The following is a 22,587-nucleotide window of genomic DNA, read 5'->3' on the forward strand; positions in this document are numbered from 1 at the left end:
GGACTCCTATATACACAGATGATTATTAATTTTAATGCAGAGAGTTCAACTGCGGATACTTCAAAAATTTTCTCTTCAGCTAACAGTTCAATGCATTTTATGTTACAATAATCAATGCCACTTTTAACAAATATACATGACCCTCCATGACTGGATGTAATTCTAGAAAATGATGAAGAAAGATTGAAGTCTGCAAGTTTTGTGACTGACATTGCATCTTTAGGCAGCCAGTGTTCAGTTATACACACTACAGCAACGTTTTGTAGCTCATCAGTACATAAAATTTCAACTTCACTTAATTTGTTTAGCAATGATTGGACATTTTGATGAATCAGCATGAAATTAAAGGGTTTGTTAGGCTTTGGCATATTGTTAGACTTTGGCATATTTAAGTGATCACTTACCTTTACCTTGTCAATAAAAAATCATTCAGGCGTGCTGGAAGTACTGCTTTTCTTTTCCCGACTGCACCTATTCTTCTATTATCATCTGCAGCAGCATTTTCTTCTGTGTCTGGCTCCCCTGGTAGTTGTTCAGCTGCTGCACCTGCTGTTGATAATATTGCTGCTGGTGTTAGAGCTGGGTCTGCAATTGGTAGAGCTGTTACTGCATTCATTGTGCCTGAATATTGGAGGCACCTAGTTCCTTCTTTTGTTGTTGATGTTGGTGAGTGAGGTCTTGCTGGCGTTGTTTCCTTCGAATATTTGGGGGGCCAATCCAGGATGATTTTACTTTTGAGTGTTTGATGCTTCTTGGTGATAATTTCTTCAATTTTTCCGACGAGCAGTTTTTTCCCCATGTTGTTAACGTGCAATCCATGTAATGTGTGGAATCTGCGCCCAATATTATTAACATTTACGAGTTCTACATTTCTGAAATGTTTGCAAAGTAATGAAATTTGTTGGTTGGCATTGATTATTTCTTTATTTACGCATGACCAAGACGGTAAGTCATGCTGATGTGGAATGTTCAGCACTAAAACATTTGTGTGTGTCAACTGTCCTAAGCACCTTTTTAGTTATTGTTATGCTTTGTGGGTTTCGTTTTTATATATGTCATTTGGCCCACCAATTAGCACAACAAAATCTTCAGAGGATAAGTCAGCAACGTCTGTGGATCGTACATGATTGCAAACTTCTGACATAGAAGCACCAGGCTTTATGTAAGCGATTGTTTGTAAACTGGACTGACCGTTCAGAAGGCGAGCAAATCCACGACCATGACTGTCTGCCATCAAAACTGCTTTTCTTCGTTTAGGTTTCTCTGCCTCTTTAGAAGGTCCACCGTCGTTATGGACAAACAATTTAGTATCAGCGCTGGACATATACTTGATATTTGGGTTACACAAGTGTTCAGGTCTTTCAGTTTGATTTCCTTTCGTAACAGTAGTTGAGTTGTTAGGCATTCTTTTGGATGTATCACTCCGCGTATTTGTAGTTTCATATTCAGCTCGGAAGTTAGTTTTATCACATGCACAATGTTTCTTACCTTGCACGGTTGATTGCACACTGAACCTGCTTGTAAACGCGGTATTAGGGTCATACAATACTCTTTGTTGAGAATGAGGCACTTTGTTTTTCACTTTGCCTGGAATTTCGTGGTTACTGTGAGGCAAGTTTGATGTAGGTTCACACTTTCTGGTCGTAAGTTTTTTTAGTTCGCTCATCAGAGTATTAATGGTTAATTGCAGACTACTTAAACGATCATTTAACTTTCTGATTTCATCACTACAATTCGTGCACACGCTGTTTTTATCGGTGTAATTTTCACTTTTATCCGCATGAACACTATGCATATCAACACTAGCCGCCATCTTTTCAACCTGCCTATGTGCCACCATGATGTTTCTGTCTATAGCACTGTGCTTTGTTTTACACCTTCTGTTCAATAGTCACTGTCTGTTTAGAAGTTTCTTTACAGAGACTGTATATTGTGGAGCCTGTCTCTTATCATGAACTGTTCTATCATCCATCTAGTGCATGATCAGTTACTCATCTAAGCTTGAGGCAGTTCTTAACATGTTCCTGCCCAAAGTTAAATGTTTAAGAGTTCCTCATTGAGATATGATGTGATGTATCCTTATAGAGTTTACTGAACATGTAAGTCTTTCTACTTGTTTTAGTTGTCATTTGTACTTCAGTAATCATTGTTGCTGCTTCTGCCTTATCATCACTGATACGAGTTTCATTGTGGACGTCCTCAAAGAGGTCAGATTTATTTTTTGCCATTAGATCTAGAATATTTACAAAGTGATGTGGAAAAGACTGACAACGATACAGCAGAGAACATCAAGGCACGACAACATATAGTTGCATGTTTGCAGATGACCCTCTATGATGTTACTTAGATCAGTCAAACCATGCATGAGACAGTGAAATGGCACAGCCAGCACCTTTCCATATTCTAGACCTATGCGCTTTTATCACTAATATTCTCTGCAGTACTGCTGTGAAAATCAGAATTTCATCTGCCCTACAAAAAGCTTCTAAAACTTATTCCCATAAAATAGAGGAAGGTAATCTGATCCTCAATGATTTACTATGAGGCATTTTCAAATGTTATGATGTAAGAAACACTCCAAGAAAAGTGTTCTCATAAGGTGTACAAAATCCTGAAATCCCATTCCTCTAATAAAGGTTTATTGCTGCTACCTTAGAACTTCTCAACCCCCTCCCCCTTACTGGAACACCTCTACCTTCTACCTACTGCGTGAAATACAGAAAGACAGCTGTCTTGGTCATTTCACTATGGATTTCAGAGTTACAACTGAACATATGTCAACTTTACTAGATCAGTATGTTCAAAATATCGTCAAGAGCATGCCATCCTATATAATAGACACAAACCACTTCCTAGAGCACCTCACTCTACACCAACATCCCACATACACATGGCTATTGAGCACTGCCCTTCCCAACGCTCACATGAAAGTATCATAAAATCCTTGTTCAGTAGCACACTGAACAACTTTATCCCTACCCATTACTTTTTCACAATTGAGGGCCAAACCTACAAACACTTTAGGGAACCATAGTGTTGTCATCCTTTGCCCAACTTTTCCTGTGTTGTATCAAAGAGGCATTTCTCAATTCCCTGTGGGTGTGTTCTCTGGCTTGGTACAGAGTCAATGACAATATCTTTGTGGTCAGGGCTCATAGTGAAGAAGAGCTCCTTCATTTAATGTAGCATCTCATCTCCTTGCTCCAATTTAAAGTCATCTATTTCTTCTCCAAATTCGAAACCACTTTCCTGGATACTGACCTGAATCTCATTGTGGCTCATATTCTACTCTAATCAACAAGCAATAGGATTTCAGCATCTGCTACCCATTTCATTTCAAATGGCACCAAATCCCCCAACACCTATACTAGTAACTTCTCTCAGGCTTTCGTCTCCTTGCAACTACAAATATATCTCCCAAGCTGTCTCGTCCACTATACATCTGACCAACTTAGTTCACTGTTCTAATAGTGTCAGAAGCACACTCCTTATCACCCACTACCACAGACGCCTTGAGTGCTTCGGTGGACTACTCTGACAGATTTTTTACTTACTGCAGTGAAGTCCTAAAATGAGATCACCCCTCCCAGATATGAGACAACTGCTGCAAAATCAGCAACGGAAAATCATTATGCAAACTAACACATACTTGCTGCCTTACCTTCATTACACCAGAACAGAGTAGACAACAGTCCTTTAAATTTGAGGTTTGTGTGTGTGTGTGTGTGTGTGTGTGTGTGTGTGTGTGTGTGTGTTTTCTGCCTTCTTTCCTTCCATCTTTTAGAAAGTAGATACATCCCAAGAGTAAGTACCCTCCTTCCACTTAAATTTACCTGCTTACTGTCCTCTCAGTCACCCTATACAATCTCTGGAGACAAGTTTTTTTTTATTTGATTAAAAAGAAGATCAGCTGGTTACAGGCCATCACAAAATAAGGAGAACCCAGACAAGAATTGGAAGTTAAAAATATAAACGAATAATTTAAAGAATGTAGAAATAAATGGAGAAACCTGTCATGAAAATGGAAGAAAATAAAATGCCAGAATAATGATGAACTGCTGACCCGTAGGTAAAATATCATTAGGTGAACTGAAAACCAGACAGAGACACAAGAAAAGCAATTAAGCAGTAGCAATATATAATAAGAGGATAACAGGCGAAGAACTGAGATTTGATGAAAGAAGGTGTTGATCTGTGTTGTCTGCTATACTTATATTTTCTGAAGCAGAAAATAAAATTCTGAAGTTGACCTATATTAATCCTCATGGTTTGTAGGTATTTGGTGCCTGACACTTTCCTAACACAATGAGTGGATGTATGTACTTAGTCTTAAGTCTGTTTAATAAACAGTGATTTATACAACTCTGTGGTTATCAGTTTCACCTTCACAATAGGTCATCCTCAGAATTACTTTGCCCAGATCTTTGATGCTTCCAGTTTAATGTTTTCCCCCATTATTTGCAAGCATCATATTACAAATTCAGTCACATTATTCTTCTTTTCATTCCTGTGTATAATTTTGTTAGAATTCTTTATGTATGCTCAAAGTCACAGTCTGTCCTCAATAAAATGATCTCTTTTTTTCTTCATAACATAAAAATTTTAGTTTAATATGTATTTTACAGCTCAGAGATGCATTCATTATTTAAAAAGCAGTGATGGAAAGAGAAATGAGACTGAAAGATTGAGCCCAGGCTCCACTGATACAGGGAAGCTCAGCCCTAAAGCAAAGGCCAAGAAAAAACGACATAAGTAAGTTAGCCTTTTTGTTGGTGGCAATTCTGTATAAAGTGTTTTAAAACAATAATTATGACAGAGTTACAAACATTTCTCACTAACAGAAGAAACAACAACCTGTCTGACTGCAGTCTACAGATAACTACATTATGTGGCTAATTTCTTTTCTGCATTGCTTGTATTTGTTCATACTTCTTCATTGTGTGTTAAATATACAAACAGCAATAAGATTGCATGGAAAAGTGGCATAATGGCATTTTGACAGTAACTGCAACACTTGTGTGAAGTCAACATGAAATAGAACTTTGCTAAACAATATCAAGCTTTTCTTGGTGTGATGCAGACAGTATGAAACATTTTATTGATAAGCATCTAAGTACCTGGCTTTGGCTGGATATGTATTTATTCCAGTTCCATTAGCCCATCTCATCCTATACTCTTCTCTCTGTCCACCTCCTCCCCCCACCTCCCTCTCTGTCCACTTCCTCCACCCATTGCTGTCTATCTTCTTCTGTCCTTCTCTCTGTCTATATGCTACTCCCTCCATCTCTCTGTCCGTCTGCTCATCCCCAGAATCTGTCTCTCTGCTACCACCTTTTCAGTCCATCTGCTCCTTCCCCCTCCTTCCATCTCCTCCGTGCCCCTCTTGAATCCATCTTCTCCTGGCCCTCAGTCTCCTCCTCACTCCCTTTATCTTCTCTTTTCCCTCTGTCTATCTCCTCCTTCCATTCTCTGTCCATTTTCTCCCCCCTCTCTCTGTCCACCTCCTCCACCCTTCACTGTCTTATCTCCTTCTGTCCTTCCCTCTGTCCATCTGCTACTAACTCCACCTATTTGCCCATCTGCTCCTCCCCACTCTGTTTGTCTATCTGCTACCACACACTCCATCCATCTCCTACTTCCCTTCTCTGGCCATTTGCTCCTCCACACTCTCTGTGTCCATCAGCTCCTGCCCCCTCTGCCCATCTACTTTATCCCCTCTTTTCATCTCCTTCACCCTCCTCTTGAGTCCATATCCTGATGCCTCTCTATTTCCTCCTTGCTCTCTGTATCTCCTCCTCTGCCTCTCTATTTCCTCCTCACTCTCTGTATCTCCTCCTCCTCCTTCAGTCTGTCCATCACCTCCTCTTTCCTTCCTCTGGCCACCTGGCCCCCCACCTCTCTCTGTTTATCTGCTCCTCTTCTCTTTCTCTGTGCATTTCCCCCTCCCCCTCCCTGCACCCATTTCCTCTTCCCTCATATTGGAGTTCATATCCCCCTTCCCCTTCTCTGCCTGTCCAGCTCTTCCTCCCCCATTGTCTGTATTTCTTTCCAAATAGTAATTGAATATGTGTATCATGTTTGGTAGAAATCGGTCCAGGGATTCAGGAGGAGATTTTTACCTGTGTCATTACTAGGTTATGTGTATGTCACATATGTCACTCGTATTTGTACACATATTTGTCCTGTATCTGTAACGAATATTGTCATGCTGTTTCGTTTTCATGCAATGTAATCTCTGTGATGTCATATCTGCTGAGCAGTATGTTGTACAATGACATAAATTTGAAGGTGCATTGAGTGGCATATTTTTATACTGAGTGGGAAGTTTGTTGCTAATAGAGTTAGTAGTAAAGACAAAATAAATTGAAACATCATGTGTGATGTGGCAGCCTTTCACGTATTTCAGTGTTTTTGACATCTTATATCCTGAACTATGGGTCGTACAGTGATATACAGTATTTTTGTAGGTATGTGGATACTTTGTGTGAATTTTGCTGTGAATAGAGATTTACCAAAGAAGAAATAAATTTATACATGATGCGTGATGTAGCTATTTTCCATGCACCTCACTGTTTATGATGATGTCATACCTTATGAACTCCAGGATGACAATTATTAAACTATATGAAATAAAATCATCATAACTTCTGAACAGTTTGCATTAGGATGCTCAGACAGCACGGTTGGCTGCGGGGCATGATGGGAATTAGTATGTGCATGCACACAGGTCTTGTTGTTGGCATTTGCACATGAAAAATGTCGCAGTATAGCGTGTCTGAGCATATAATGCTTGTGAAGGCCTTCTATGCAAGCAGTAACAGCCCAACTATCGGTCAAAGGAAGTTTGCGACCGAGTTCAAGCTGAAGACAACCGGTCCAAGTGTGGTAATAATTAAGAATTTGATTGACAAGTTTGTGAGAATGGGTAGTGTTTGTGATGACAGTGTTGGAAATGTCGGTCGTACAAAAATGGTGAAAATGCCTGAAAACATCAAGAAGACATGCACTGTGTTTCAAATCAGCCCCAGGAAATTGATCAGATGAGCTGCACAGCAGTTGGGAATCCACCACGAGACACTGTGACAAATTGCTGTTGAAGACCTGTATCTCTGCCCATACAATATTCAAACCTATTAGCCATTAAACCCAAGGGCCATGGAACAGTGGTTGTATTTTGCCAATACTATTGTCCACAGAATTGATGAACAGGAGTTTGATATGAATATGGTTTGGTTTAGGGACAAAGCCCACTTTCACTTGAATGGGTTCGTCAATAAGCAAAATTGGTGCATTTGGGGTACTGAAAATGCACTCTTCACGATCGAGAAGTCTCGTCACCCTCGGCAGGTGATTGTGTGGTGTGCAATGTCCAGTCACAGAATAACCAGTGCAATATTCCTTGATGACATGGTGACTACTGAACAGTATGTGAAGGTTTAGGAAGATAGTTTCAGCCCCTTATCCAAAGTGACCCTGATTTCAACAAGACGTGGTTCATGCAGTATGCAGGAGAGAGTTTGATGTCCTGGAGGAGCACTCTGGGGACCACATTCTGGGGCCACTGGCATGGGCCTTGATTGGCCACCATATTCTCCAGATCTGAACACGTGACTCCTTTTTGTGGGACTGTATTAAAGACAAGGTGTACAGCAGTAACCCCAAAACCATTGCTGAGCTGAAAACAGCCATTCAGGTGGTCATCGACAGCATCAATGTTCCAACAGTTCAGCGGGTCATGCAGAATTTCACTATTCATTTGCACCAGATCATCGCCAATGATTGCAGGCATATTCAATATGTCATATCCTAAATCCAAATATCTATAGTGATGTTTACATGTTGAATGAAGTGTGTGCGTGCTGTACTTTGTAACTAATTTAAGTTTTTTTTCCCATATTGTTCAATAATTGTCACCTTGTATGTGTTATACGATGATATAATTTTGTAGGTACATTCAGCAGCGTATGTGGATACGATATACTAAACATGTTGTAAATAGAGCCAGTAGTACAGACGTAATAAATGTAAATGTTGTGCGTGATGTGGCAGTTTCTCACATATCTCAGTATTTATGACCTCATATCTCCTGAATTATATGTTGTACAACAATATAATTTTGCAAATACATTTAGTGATATATGTGTATATGTCTGCATAATGTGTTGTGAATACAACTGTAATAATGAAATAACAAACTGAAATGTAATGACTGATGGTGCAGTTTTACTGCATAAATAGCAAAAATACATTGAGCCATAAACTTTTTCTTTTCATCATTTTGTGGGGGTTGTCAGTGAGAAAAGTTTTTGTCAGGGTTTTAAATTATGTATAAAGTTTGTTGCAAGGCACTGAGTGTTCTCATTCTCAAATACTGGATGACTAAACTTGTGAATTCATGCACCATGAGCTACACTACTTTTTCACCCCCACCCATGCCCATTTCATAGGTACCTGGCTCTTACCCCCACAGTGATTCTGTCCACACAGTAAGTGAGATGTGTACCAGGTGGGGTTGAAATAGGTTGAGTGGGTTAGGAGGAGATGTGGAACATATATACATAGGAGGGTGATCTGAAAAGCTCTCGGCCTGGTAGTGGAAATGACAATTTTATGGTCTTAAAGAAGGTTTTATTTTTCAACATAATCTCCTCTAGTATCAGTACATTTGATCCTGCAGTGTTTCAATGCCATAATCCCCACTGTAGTGTTCTTCTGGAAGCACTGCAAAGTACCCATCTACAGCCGCAAGTTTCTTGATTGGATGAAAAGTGCAGACCAGTGAGGAAGTTCTTCAGTTTTGAGAATAGGTGGAAGTCTGAGAAAGCCAAATCTGGGGGTAGGGTGGTTTTTCCACCACTTCATAGTTCATATGCCTCAGTTTTCTCATTGCCAAGACACTTTTGTGGGCACGTGCCTTATCCTAATGAACGCATGTGTCCAGCTTTTGTTAGAAGTTCAGTGTAGTATTCTCCAGTTATGGTTCTACCTTCTGCAAGACAGGCAGTAAACAAAATTACTTTCGCATGCCAAAACACTGATGCATGATCTTCCCACCATTTGCACCATGGTTGCCTTCTTTGGAGCTGAAGAACCAGCTTCTACCCACTGCATAGACTGCTGTTTGGATTTGGGTAGTAGTGAATCTAGGTCTCAGCTATTATTGCGTATTGATGCAAAAAGTAACTTCTGTTTTTCTTAAAATGCACCAAGCACTGCTTGGAAAGTGTCATGGTAATGTGTTTGTGATCACAGTGAGCATTTGTGGCACCCATCTTGCACAAAGGTTTCTCATGTTCAATTCCTGGTGCAAAAAGTGACCAACACATTCCTTTGATATCCCTAGAGCATTAGCACTTTCATGCATCTTTATACGCTGATCTTCCAGAATTGCATCATGCGCTTTGTTGATTTCTAGTGTGCTTGCACTTTTTGTATGTCCTTCACATGGATCATATTCACTTTCATGGCCACATTTAATCGCTGCTGCCTATGTTTTCATGGTGGAAATTGAAGATGAAGAGCTATTATACACATTTACAAACAGCAGATGAATTTTGGTCATTGTTAAACCTTCTTTTATGAAGAATTTAATCACTGATTGATACTAGATTTTTTTTCCATTTTCAATACCATGTACACCATAACTGCCGCAAATGGCTGCTTACAGTCAACTGCTGTGTGAAATGACTTGCAATTTTAGGTGGCATCTACTAACATGTGTACTAATGTGAGGGGAAATACCATGTGAGTAGTGCTGCAATCTCTTTGTGGTACCAAGAACTTTTCAGACAACCCTTATACATGTGTACATATATACATACGTAACTACATATATATGTTCATCAATTTTTGTAATGTGTATGGATTTCTGTAGAAAAAAATTGGCCAATAAGACTATGTGTAACGCATCTGATCCATGTGAAAAATCTTCCATTGTTCAAATGGGGTGCTGTTTCCATCAAATGAGACTAAAATAAGAGTGAATTACAGAGCTGGATAACACTAGCAGTGAATCATTACATGCTAAGAAGAATCACAGAATACAATTTATTTAGCCTTTCAGTGCTTGTTTTTAGTGTCTTTCTCAGAATTTTGGGTAAAGATTGTCAATTTATGCAGATTGGAAGCAGCATTGAGGCCTACAGAATGTCTGCATAACTGCCTTCAGTACAGATAGAAAGCTGATTGAGCGATTTCTTAATAACTTTTCTTTCGTGAATCACTCCAATTATTCTGAGGGTTCAACCACATTATATATCCCTTCTGTGAGCTGAACAAGGACCTCTGTTTGAGCACCAGACACTATGTCCATTCACACTGTGTAAACACGTTTTCTGGTTTCTTGTTTGACCCATACATTGAACTCTTCAGCCTGCTTTACAGACTGAAGAAGACTGAATTCTGTTTGGCAGTCATTTCCAGCTGTAAAGTAACTACTCACAAGGGAACATCCCCATCGCACCCCCCTCAGATTTAGTTATAAGTTGGCACAATGGATAGGCCTTGAAAAACTGAACACAGATCAATCGAGAAAACAGGAAGAAGTTGTGTTGAACTATGAAAAAATAAGCAAAATATACAAACTGGGTCGTCCATGCGTAAGATATGCAATATTAAGGGCAATCTGAGGCGAGGAGCGCCGTGGTCCCGTGGTTAGTGTGAACAGCTGCGGGACGAGAGGTCCTAGGTTCAGATCTGCCCTCCGCTGAAAATTTTGCTTTCTTTATTTTCGCAAAGTTATGATCTGTCCATTCGTTCATTGACGTCTCTGTTCACTGTAATAAGTTTAGTGTCTGTGTTTTGCGACCACACCGCAAAACCGTGTGATTAGTTGACGAAAGGACGTGCCTCTCCAATGGGAACAGAAAACATTTGATCGCAAGGTCATAGGTCAACCGATTCCTCCACAGGAAAACACGTCTGATATTTTGTATACGACACTGGTGACCATGTGCGTCACATGACAGGAATATGTTGTCGACCCACCTAACTAGTACACTTGACGAATGGGTGAAAAGTTTCTTCTACCTTGCCCGATTTAGGTTTTCTTGTGGATGTAATAATCACTCCAAAAAAAGTGATGAAAACATAAGAATTTTTCACATAAACTGAAAATAAAAAGTTAAAATTTTCGGTCGAGGGAAGATTTGAACCAAGGACCTCTCATTCTGCAGGTGTTCACGCTAACCACGGAGCTCTTCGCTTAATATTGCCCTTAATATTGCATATCTTACAAATGCACGACCCAGTTTGTATATTTTGCTTATTTTTTCATGGTTCCACACAACTTCTTCCTGTTTTCTCGATCGATCTGTGTTCAGTTTTTCAAGGCCTATCCATTGTGCCAACTTATAACTAAATCTGAGGGGGGTGCGATGGGGATGTTCCCTTGTCAGTAAATGTTGAAACTGTGGAAGATAATTTTACCTTTGGGGATGAAGGAGTTGGGGCAGTTGTGGGAATAATACTTTGACTATCTAATTCTAAACCTTGATTCAAACAATGGAAAGTCCAGGTTGGAATATCAACAATATTATGAAAAGGTTGGCACTTTGAGTTACAGACAGACACAGGGAAAAGACTGTTACACGTCAAGCTTTTGGCCAAAGTCTTATTTGGGTAGGAAAAGAAAAAACACAGACATTCACACAAGCAAGCACCTCTCATGGGCACTGGACTGATATTCCAGCCTGTCTGCAACTCAGCATGTCATCTTTATAGTGAGTAGCAGCCTACCCTTTTCATAATTTGATGATAAACCTTGATTCAGTAAGATGGCAAGTGATTATACTAAAGTAAACGCTTTGTAATGATAATAGCAGAGGATCTGTTCATTTAGTCTCAAACTGTATCCCTTTCAATTCAACAGTCTCTGTAATTTGTTTATTTTATTGATTACCTATGAGTTACATATTCCTTCTCTTGTTCATTCTCTTTACCTCATGGGAAAGGAGGGTTCAATTTCAGAAATATGAGATTCAGAGTCTGTCTGTGTATGCTCATGTAAGCCAAATTATTTTTTTGTATATGAGAAACTTCATATTTTTAACTTTTTAGTAGCAAGAATTTCCTTGGGCCTTTCACATTAAGATGTAATGGTGATATGTATTAAAAATGATTGATTAGTGCAATTTCTGCTGTTCTTGTCATTTATCCAAAATTTTTCTAACTTTAATGAAAACTATCACAGATAGTAATGCATTGTATTTGTATAGGGCACTCACAATTTGCACATCTACTTGCAAGTATGAAGTAGTTCGTCGAGTCGCAAGAAAGTTTGGCATGAGGGATGTTTCGGAGAATGAACCATGGAATGTATATTGGACTGATTTGTCAGTATCCATTGAAAGAGCAAAGGATATGAAGAGATTCCAGGTTTCATGTGATAGCCGTCAACATATCACCATTAACTGAAGATATTGGAGACGTTCTGTACAGCTCTCCTTTCTTTTCTTTTCAGAAGATTAATCATTTTCCTGGAATGTCTGAAATTTGCCGAAAGGATCTGCTTGCTCGTAATCTTAACAGAATGTTAAAAATTTTTCCAAAAGATTACAACTTCTTTCCCAAAACTTGGAGTCTTCCTGCGGAGTAAGTTAAAAAATAATAACAGAATCTATTTAGCTATATAGAAATGTTTTCCATGATCATAGATCACTACTAAAATCAAGTTTACTGTTACTTCTAAGCAACAATTTGCACCAAAGGAGTGCTTCACATTTCCATTCAGAAACTAGAAAAAGGATGATTTAATTTTTATACCAAATTTGAATTATAGGACTGCATTTTAATGCCTAAAACTATGTTTTGCATGTTGGAATATTGTTAATTATAGCTAATTGAAGAAAATGACATTTTTACAGAATACTGCAATCAATGGAAAAGTTGTAAAGCTTAGATGTTGAAGATGATCTGTAACATTGATTCCATACTATCGTTTTACTTGTAACACAGTTTAAGTTGTAACCAATGACCTCAGCAGTTTGGTCCCATAGGAACTTATCACCTACCACAGTTTGAGTTGCACTAAAATAACAAATTTTGTAGTCAGTTTTGATGATCTTGTTGTCTGACAATTGGCTGCTTGAAAAATATTGTACATGACTTCTTTATCAAGCTAAATCAGGTGTTTTGTGTTGTCTCTTATCAGACTCGGTGGGAAGCACCTGCACCTGCAGCTGTACAGCTGCTAACACAGTGTTGTCAAGACATGGAATATGATTTTTCTCAAATAGGTGATAGTGTGATAACGAATTGATCAAAACTGATTACGTCATTTCCTCACAGATTTGAACATACAATTAAAAGTTCTGTAACCAAATTAAACTGATTGTTGTAACGTGGTTTGGCAATGTGGACAGTGAGGTTTGACATACAGATACCAGCTAAACAACATTCAGTGCAGACAAAGAATCCCATGAAAAGTGTTTTCGGTTTACAAGTGTATTGTAATCTCTTTATGTGGTCATGGCAACTTTCACATAACCTGATATGAAAAAAAAAAAAAAAAAGAAATAAATTGCTATAGCTAGAGCAGTCGACATTAAAAGATATAAATATCAACTAACTGAGTTTTCACAACTATTAATACTTTGTTCAGGACTTGAAGAAAAGTCACACTTGAAGCATAATGGACAAGACACCATCTTGAATTATCTCTCAGGATATTTTTTTGTTACTCTGATTATTAAATAGTTTGTATATTGAAGTTAAGTGTTTTAATTTAATTTATGATGTAGTTCACAAGTCTAAACAGAAGGTCCAGGTAAGGTAGCAGCTCCTGCGAGCAAATGTTAATCGACCTCAGCTGTGTACAAAGCGGACCTGAATATTAAAGCTGAAAGCTCTCATAGCACAGGTGTGAAATATTGTTGACTGTAACATACTTGTCTGCAGCATCCAGCATTCCTATTGAGCCTATACCATCACTCCGATTGAAGTAGCCCCTTGGCTATCTATACACAGTTGCCAATGTTTCTGGAGATCTTGGAAGCAAGCAAGGAATTTTCAACTATGATGCTTGTAAGCTCATTTGTCACAGCCTGTTTTGTTGATGAAGCTTTCCTTTCAGTCACCTTTTGACTCCCAGAAATAAGAAAAATCACAAGATGAGAGATAGGGTAAATTGGATGTATATGGGATGGCAATAACTGAATGTTTGGCCAGATACTCAGTAATAGAGAAAGCAGTATGGGATCTTGTATAGTCATGCAGTAAGAAACAGTCCTGAGAATGCTACAAATGAAGGTAGTAACATCAAATTCCTTGTCACAAACGTTTCGAGACTTCGATGTAAAGAGTTTGGTTCACTGTTTAACCTGGATGAACATACTCATACCTATGGCATCAAAGAATGAAGTCAACATTGTCTTTGTTCTCAAAGGTTGTCATTTGACATTTCTCATGGCTGTTGATCCATGACTGCCTTTCAGCTCTTTGACTCTTCATGTGAGGATCATACTGGTGGCATCAACTTTCATCCCCAGCAGTAATATTTGTCAGAAATGTGGGATCATATCTGGTCCTACCGGTAGTTAAGCAGAAATACTTCATCTTTCCTCTTTCCTTTTGCCTGTTAGTGTGTGGAGGATGAGTTTTGCATTAAATTTATGTTTCCATAAATCTTCACATAAAATATTGTGACACACATCCCAATTCAAATTAAATTCTTCTGATATTGCACGCAAAGTTACATGACGATCTTTGCGAAACAACTGCCTTACACCTTCCATGTTTGCATTGCTATGAGCTGTAGACAGGTGACCAACTCTGAGATCATCTTGCACTGAATTTCTGCCTTCACGGAACCTTTTGTGCCACTTGAAAACCTGACTTCTTGAAAGTGCCTCACCTGGATATGGTTCCTTAATCAATGTCAAAATTCCACTAGAGCATTTCCATTGTTCAACAGTTGAATCCCAGTGGTCCCATGCCCACTGTAATTGATAATGTTGTTAGGTCAAGATGTGAACACACAGGAGTAGTCTGTTGCAGAGCTCCCTGTTCAACAATGTACAATGAATGGTGTGCTCTGAAACCCTTGTGCATGCACCAGCATTGTGCTTTTTTGGCAAAGACACCACAGAACACCATCTGTCTTACTTTACAGAGCAGATAAGCCTCCAAACCTCATACTCTGTGAAGGGACATTCGACCAGCTTTACCATTTTTGAGATACTTGCTCACTGGCTCAGCATAGTAATAGATTGCCTTTTTTCAAAGACTCTTATGTCAATGGGCTTCCCGATTTGCAGCCATGTTTTCATTACCACTTACATAATATTGTTACCATGTCACATGCCTGCAATGCCGCCAAGTGGCTTACAACGTTTTGGTGGGCAGTTGTCATAATGTTTTGGTGAACCAGTTGATCAGTGTACAGCAGTAACATACGAGAATATTTCTACACACAACCTGCCAGGCACTGTAAACATCTTTCAGCTTTCGGTGTCCTTACCACAGAAACATGTTCCACACTTGTGGAACCAGCATAGGGGATTGATTTGTATCTGACCATTGTTGGAAAATCATTGGTCACCCAAATGTCCTTTTAGCTCACCAAACACAAAAATAGCACAGTATCAAGTCAGGACTGCATGCTGGATGCTGCCAACCTCCAATCCAAAGCTGTGCAGCAAAGCATGTGCGTTATGCATCTTGTGATGTGTGGAATTCTCGTGCAAGAAGACAGTTTTTCCCTTACCTTCACATATCTTGTTTTTTGCAACTGTCCCCTGTGCCTTTTGTTTTAGCACCATGATGTAGCATTAATGATTGGAATTAAACTCAGCTTATGTAACTCCCTTACAGTAGCTGCAATGATGCTTCCATATAGGTGTTGTGAGTCGCCGATCTTTCAAAGTGCCGCCGCTCAGTTATGCGCATCCTCCACATGCGGCGCTGTCTGCCAGCCACGCAGCAGCAGTGCCACTTAAGCGGCCAGCCAGCCAGTGGCCGCTAGACTCGGACTCAGTCTTGATTTGACTGTTAAAGTGACACACGTCTTACTCTGTTTACTTGATCTGTGACTTTCATGTATTGCGTCGTCCTTGAAATATATTTGTTCAACTTGAAGTTATAAAATTGGCGACGAGGTAGTGAATTTTTCTTTTTCATCGTTGACCCACGTGTTTCCAAGGCTACTTTATAACAACTATTGCAAGGTCTCATAGAACAGCAGACTCTTCTCACAAATGCGAATCGTGATTTCATCGCGGCATCAAATGCGGGGCGTCTCTCATCATTGTCACTGCCTCCTTTTCTGCCTTACGATGAGACGGCGGAAGACTGGTCTGATTACGAAAAACGTCTTTGACAGCAGTTCTTTGCATTTCATGTCACAGATGACCAAACATGTAAGTCTCTGTTCCTTTCATTTATTTCACCTCAAATGTATTGGTTGTTGTCACAATTTGAAAGATCCTGTGTCTTTGTCCTTTGCTGAAATGTGCTCACTTCTGTTTGTCTATTTTCAAAAGCATACGCATGTGGTAGCCTCTCTGTCGCCATTTATCGTTCTCAAAAACAACCAAATCAATCCTATAGCACTTGGGCTGCTGAACTTTACGGCCTCAGTAGAAAGTGTCAATTTGTTACTGAAGTTGACAAAGAATCCTACGCCGATTCCATGGTATGGGATGCTATTATCTGGTCGGCGCCTGACAAAGAAGTTAGGCAATGTACTCTTCAGTTGGCAAATCTGACTCTAGATGAAGTCCTATCCATCGCTCAGTCTTTTGAAATTTCTCACGCCGCTGGAGCACAAATAGAGGCATGGGGTGACGTCGGGGAAATACAACCTCTGTGCACTGTTGATGAAGTGTGGCATGTCCCCGCCGGCCAACGTGGCTGCAGTACGCTACCAAGCGCAGCCTGGGCCTAACCGTAAACAAACCTCTAAGACACTGCAGCAAAACCCACGGCAACTTCCTTCATGTCCGCGGTGTTTTACGAAACATTCATGAGAGGATTGTCCACAACGTTGGGCCGTGTGTCACAAATGCAAAAAAAAGGGTCATTTGTCATCCGTTTGCAAATCGCATCACATACATGATGTTCATGAACATGGCGCTGATTCTGATTCTGTGTTGTCTGTCAATTGTGCTTCTTCCCTTTCAGGGAAGTTATTCCTCACTGTCGAAATACTTGGTCGAGATGTTCGCATGCAGGTGGATACTGGTTCTGCTGCCACTATCATCAATTCTCAGATGTATCTTCAATTGGGTTCTCCAATCCTGTCACCTGTCACTAGGCAATTACGGACTTACAATAAACAGAAGGTTTCTCTCTTGGGACAATGTGATTGATGCTGAGGTATCTTACAAGTCTGTCATTCGCACTGTTCCCATATTTGTGGGCGACCATAGTAACACAGAGAATCTTTTTGGTTTCGATGCCTTTCATGTTTTTGGGTTCTCCATAGATGACTCTGTCAATATCGTCTCTGATGCTATTCCTTATGCTCAATTGGATTCCTTGTTGACGACATTTTCGTCCCTTTTTTTTCCTGTGTTAGGCTGTGCAAACGACTTTGAAGCTCATATCACGCTCAAACCCACTGCTCGGCCTAAGTTTTTTCGTGCTTGGCCCATTCCTGCGGCCGTTGGTGGTCAGGTCAAATGGGAGCTGGATTGTCTCATTGCTTCAGGGGTCTTGTTTCCTGTCACTTCCAGTGAGTGGTCCTCTCCTGTCGTTGTCGTTGCTAAGCCAAATGGTGATATTTGTCTCTGTGGCGATTTCAAAGCCACTGTAAATGCTCAATGCCTTATCGACACTTACCCTATGCCTCGACCTGAAGAATTGTTCACTAAACTTGCTGGAGGCTAGTATTTTTCTAAACTTGACCTGTCAGAAGCTTATCATCAACTTCCTCTCGACGCTGCTTCCCAGCAGTTTCTGGTCCTTAACATGCCTTTTGGTCTCTATCAATACCAATGATTGCCATTTGGGGTTGCCAGTGCCCCTGCTCTCTTTCAGTGATTCTTGGAACAATTATTGCTCACTGTACCTGGGTGTATAAATTACATGGACGACATTGTTGTCACTAGCTCCACCACTGAAGAACATCTTCAGAATCTCCACACACTTTTTCATGTCTTACAGACTGCCGGTCTTAAGTGTAATTTTCAGAAATCAAAATTTTTTCAGGCATCTATCACGTTCTGGGGTTTCAACTCTCTTGGGATGGTATTCGTCCGCTTCAGCAAACTGTCGCTGCGATCGATTCGCTTCCTCGCCCTACATCTGTTAATGAACTGCAGGCCTTCTTGGGGAAAATAGCATACTATCACAGGTTTTTGCCGTCTGTTGCTTCGGTGGCTCAGCCGTTGCATTGTCTGTTGCATAACATGCAATGCGGCTTTCCAGAAATTGAAGATTATGCTGAAACAGGCCCTGTGCCTGGGCACTTATCGACCTGGCCAACATCTTGTTCTTGCCACACCTCTCAATACGGGGTTGGTGCAGTCCTTGCGCACCGTTTTTCTGACGGTTCTGAACAACCCATCGCTTATGCCTCCAAAACGCTCATGGATGCCCAACAAAAGTATTCTCAAATTGAAAAAGAAGCTTTGGCCATTATTAGGGTGGCCATTTCATTTTCATTGAAAAAGGGGACATTTAAAATAAATTAGAGAAAAATCTGAGACAATGAAGAAAAAAACGGGACATAGATATTGTATTGACTAAATTTAATACACATACGAGTTTACCTTTACAACGTGCACTCAGATGATCTCAAATCACTTTTTACAATTATTCTGCCGCACTATCACTGTACTCTTCACTTTTATGTACTTTATCAGGAAGCGCATTTTCATTTGAAATTGTATCATAAAACTCAGTACACGATACACCATTAAAGTGTGTTTTGACAATGAGCAAGCCCCTGACTGTTTCAACTTTCATTCTGTTTTTTTCATCTGACCACAAAGAGTTCACTAACGAAAACACACATTCCACAGTAGCATTTGACCCGGGAATTGCCAAGCAAAACTCCACCAAATGAATCATGTTTTTCATGTTAATGTTTTTACTTTTGAAATAAGCAAATATTTACACCACGTTGCACTAACACTTTTGCTTTAAAAGGTGTGAGAAATGGTAAACACCATTCTTTAATATATTCAATTCAAGAGTCATAGAAGATGTCAGCATAAATATGAAATTGTTCTACAGTAATTTCACCCTCTTCTTCCAGGTTTGTTAGAGTCTAATGTACAAAGGATGTGAGAAATCTTTCAGATTTTCTACATTGTAATTTGCCCAATAATTTGTTTATTTCTTGATAAACTTCCACTATTGTGGTTTCTTGTTTCTCAATACATTTAATTGTTGTGGAGAACGGTTTTAGCTGGCTAACAAGAAAATGTAGACACAGGGTTATCAAAGAATTGTTTAAGGATGACTTATAAAGGGAAATGAAATATGATTTCAAAGCAGGAAATATCTCTACAATTCCTTGCTGTGCCCAAGTACAGTTTTGTATTCAATTTCAGTAAACTTACAGAATGACTTCAGAGGTTCAACCCTTACTGTATACATGTGGAAATGCTGGTAGATTTTGTTTACAATTGATTGGCAGTCGATGAGTAGGCAATCTGAGCCAGTTTGTATGGAATTGTGCACCACATGTGCTGGACAGCCAACACCTACTATATTATTCACTGTGTTCTGTTGCAGTTTATAGAACAAATTGTTTTTTCCTCTCCTCTGCTTACCACCAAAATTGGTGTTAGTGTTGTTTGCAGAAACTGCAATCACCTTTCCCTCAAGATCATATTTCTTTAAAACCTCCAGCGCATAATTCTGAAGTAAATCTGAAGTTTCTCCAGTTAAATTAACCAATTCGAGCACTTTCAGCGTGATGCCATTTTAAGGGTGAAAATACCTGATAAGGAGAGGAACCAACTTCAAATCCAGATGATTCGATGTATCAATCATTACAGAAATGAATCGAGCACTTTTCAGTTCATTTAAAACCTGCTGAGCTGCATACGGTGCAATAACATTTGAAATGATTGCATTACATTTTGTGTGCCCACATGTGAATTTAGGATTGAAAAGTTTTTTAACAACTGCTGTAGTACAGTCCATTGACTTAAAGCTATGGTTATGCATTGCACTGTGGTATGCAAACGTAGCTTCTTGTGCTGCCAACTGCCTATCCATTTCTGTTACTGATTTTATGTTTACATAGTAGTCACTGACTCATTTATTTGCTCTTTTCGTTTGATCACGCATGTGATGTTTCTTCGTCTTAATGTGATTCACAATGTCAGACCTTTCACCATGACCAATAGCAAATTTTGATCTGCACAATGTACATTCTACAGTTTGTCCACTACCAGTGACAAAAGGAAACTCACTTTTTATATTGCTGTTAAAATTACACTTTCGTTTTGGCATAATGAAACAGTGATTGCAGAATGCAAAAACATTAACAGTGTGGTGACGAAAGCCAGAGAGTAAGTATCAGTGGTGTAGAGTATCTCTGGACCGGATTCAGTGGATCGATTTAGAAGAGAAGAATCTTCGTTGTTATTCGTAACCTATAGTGCGTTTAAAATTACTTACAATTTTTGACAGTTCAGTACATGTTTGGGGTATGCTGAAAGTCATCACACACTTCCTAGCGTAAATAATTGCCCAGTTAATAGCAAGTCAAACAACCAGTAGCGTAAAATACTCTAGCCAAGGGGAATCATAAAAAAAACGGGACATTTGAAAGTCCCCAAAAAAACTTCCGGGACAGCGGGACGTTTTGGTAAAAAACGGGACTGTCCCAGGAAAAACAGGACGAATGGACACCCTACCATTATTTATGCTTATTTTAAGTTGATGTATTTCATTTTGTTACGGATCACAAACCACTTGTTTCCTTGTTTCATCCATCAACGTCACTTCCCGACAAGGCTGCACACCACCTCCAGCGTAGGGATCTTTACTTGTCTCGTTTCAATTATGAGATTCATTTCCGGCTGACGGCTCAACATGCAAATGCTGATGCACTGTCTCGCCTTCCCATGGGTCCTGATCTGGCATTCGATAGGGGCGAACTTTTGTGTTTCCACATGGATGTTGCCGGGCAGCAGGTTGTGGACGGGTTCCCCATCACCGGGACCGGCTGGCAGCTGCTACGGGTTCTAACCCTACCCTCTCCCGGGTTTTATGCTGTATTCAGGAGGGTTGGCCAGATCGTCCATCCGCTAAGACTTCTGATCCGTTGCGGAACTACTATGCTTTGCGTTACCGCCTCACGGCTAGGGATGGTGTTATCCTCCTTTCCACCGAAAATGCTTCACCGTGTGTTGTGGTACCTGCGTCTTTGCGTGCTTCGGTCTTGCGCCTCCTTCACCAAGGGCACTGGGGTGTCTCTCGCACAAAATCTCTGGCGCGCCGTCATGTGTACTGGCCCGGCATCGACTCTGAAATCGCACACATGGTCGCTGCCTGCAGCCCTTGTGCGTCACAGGCCGCCACCCTGAAGTCATCTTTGTCACCGTGGCCTTCGCCTGAGAAGCCCTGGGAGCGTATTCATGCTGACTTCGTGGGACCTTTTTTAGGTACTTATTGGCTTCTCGTTATTGATGCCTACTCTAACTTATCTTTCATTGTCTGTTGCACGTTGCCTGCCACCGCGGCAACCACCAATGCTCTAGCTCGCATTTTCTCTTTGGAAGGCCTTCCCTCTACTCTTTTTACTGATAATGGTCTGCAATTTGCCTCTTCTGATTTTGCCGATCACGGCATCATGCATGTCAGGGGCCCTCCGTTCCATTCGCAGTCAAATGGTGAGGCTGAATGACTGGTCCGCACATTTAAGGCTCAGATGAGGAAACTCCTGACTTCTTCTGCTGCTGATGATGCGCTTCTCCAATTTCTGGCTTCTTACCATTTCACCCCCATGGGCAACCACAGCCCGGCTGAGCTCTTACATGGCTGACAGCCCCGCACGCTACTTCATCTTCTGTGGCCTTCCACCTCACGGCCGTGGGTGCCTTCGCTTGGCCGGTTCACTGCCAGCGACCTTGTATGGGTACGGGGAAAAATGGAGTCCTAGCCACATTTACGTCACTGTGGCTGACGCCTGTATGAAATCCAGATGGACACGGGTGTTGCAATGCGTCATTCGGACCAGCTTCAGCCTCGTGTGCCGGCAACGCCTGTTCTGGATGCCGCTACACCACCTTCGGCTCTACGTGATGCTCGGGATCCTGGGATCTCTCATTACTCACAACGGAGTCCTCTCCCATCATATCAGTGCCAGCACAAGAACTGAAGCCAACAGGAGACGTGCCCATGCAGGAACCAGACGACCATCATCGGTCAGAGCAACTCTACTCGCCTCCTTCTCCTATGGACGCGGACACATCGCCCATGTCTCCTGTTATAACAACCGGACTTGCCGCAACAGGCAGATTGGTGCACAGGGCCCCAGCAAATTCGACCCCCACATCTCCTGTCATCTCGACCCATTATCATCAAGGACACTTCCATCTGTATGGGAAGCCTCCTCCTCGAGACTTTACGGCCAGTCAAAAAACACCTATGGACGTTAGCAATCTACAGGCCACCTCCACCAAGACC

The 22,587-nt window shown here is 40.6% G+C and overlaps 1 protein-coding gene across 1 annotated transcript in view; it reads left to right on the forward strand.

Moving 5' to 3' along the window:
• Positions 1–933: 933 nt before the first annotated feature.
• Positions 934–22,587, forward strand: part of LOC126094980 (tubulin polyglutamylase ttll6) — a 274,712-nt gene continuing 253,058 nt past the window's right edge. The window contains exons 1-4 of the mRNA XM_049909635.1: positions 934–945; positions 11,630–11,642; positions 12,221–12,375; positions 12,461–12,591. Of these exons, the coding sequence (XP_049765592.1) occupies positions 934–945; positions 11,630–11,642; positions 12,221–12,375; positions 12,461–12,591 (311 nt within the window). The remainder of the gene's footprint in view (positions 946–11,629; positions 11,643–12,220; positions 12,376–12,460; positions 12,592–22,587) is intronic.

This window comes from Schistocerca cancellata, chromosome 8, assembly GCF_023864275.1.
Source record: "Schistocerca cancellata isolate TAMUIC-IGC-003103 chromosome 8, iqSchCanc2.1, whole genome shotgun sequence".
Classification (NCBI taxonomy): Eukaryota; Metazoa; Arthropoda; class Insecta; order Orthoptera; family Acrididae; genus Schistocerca; species Schistocerca cancellata.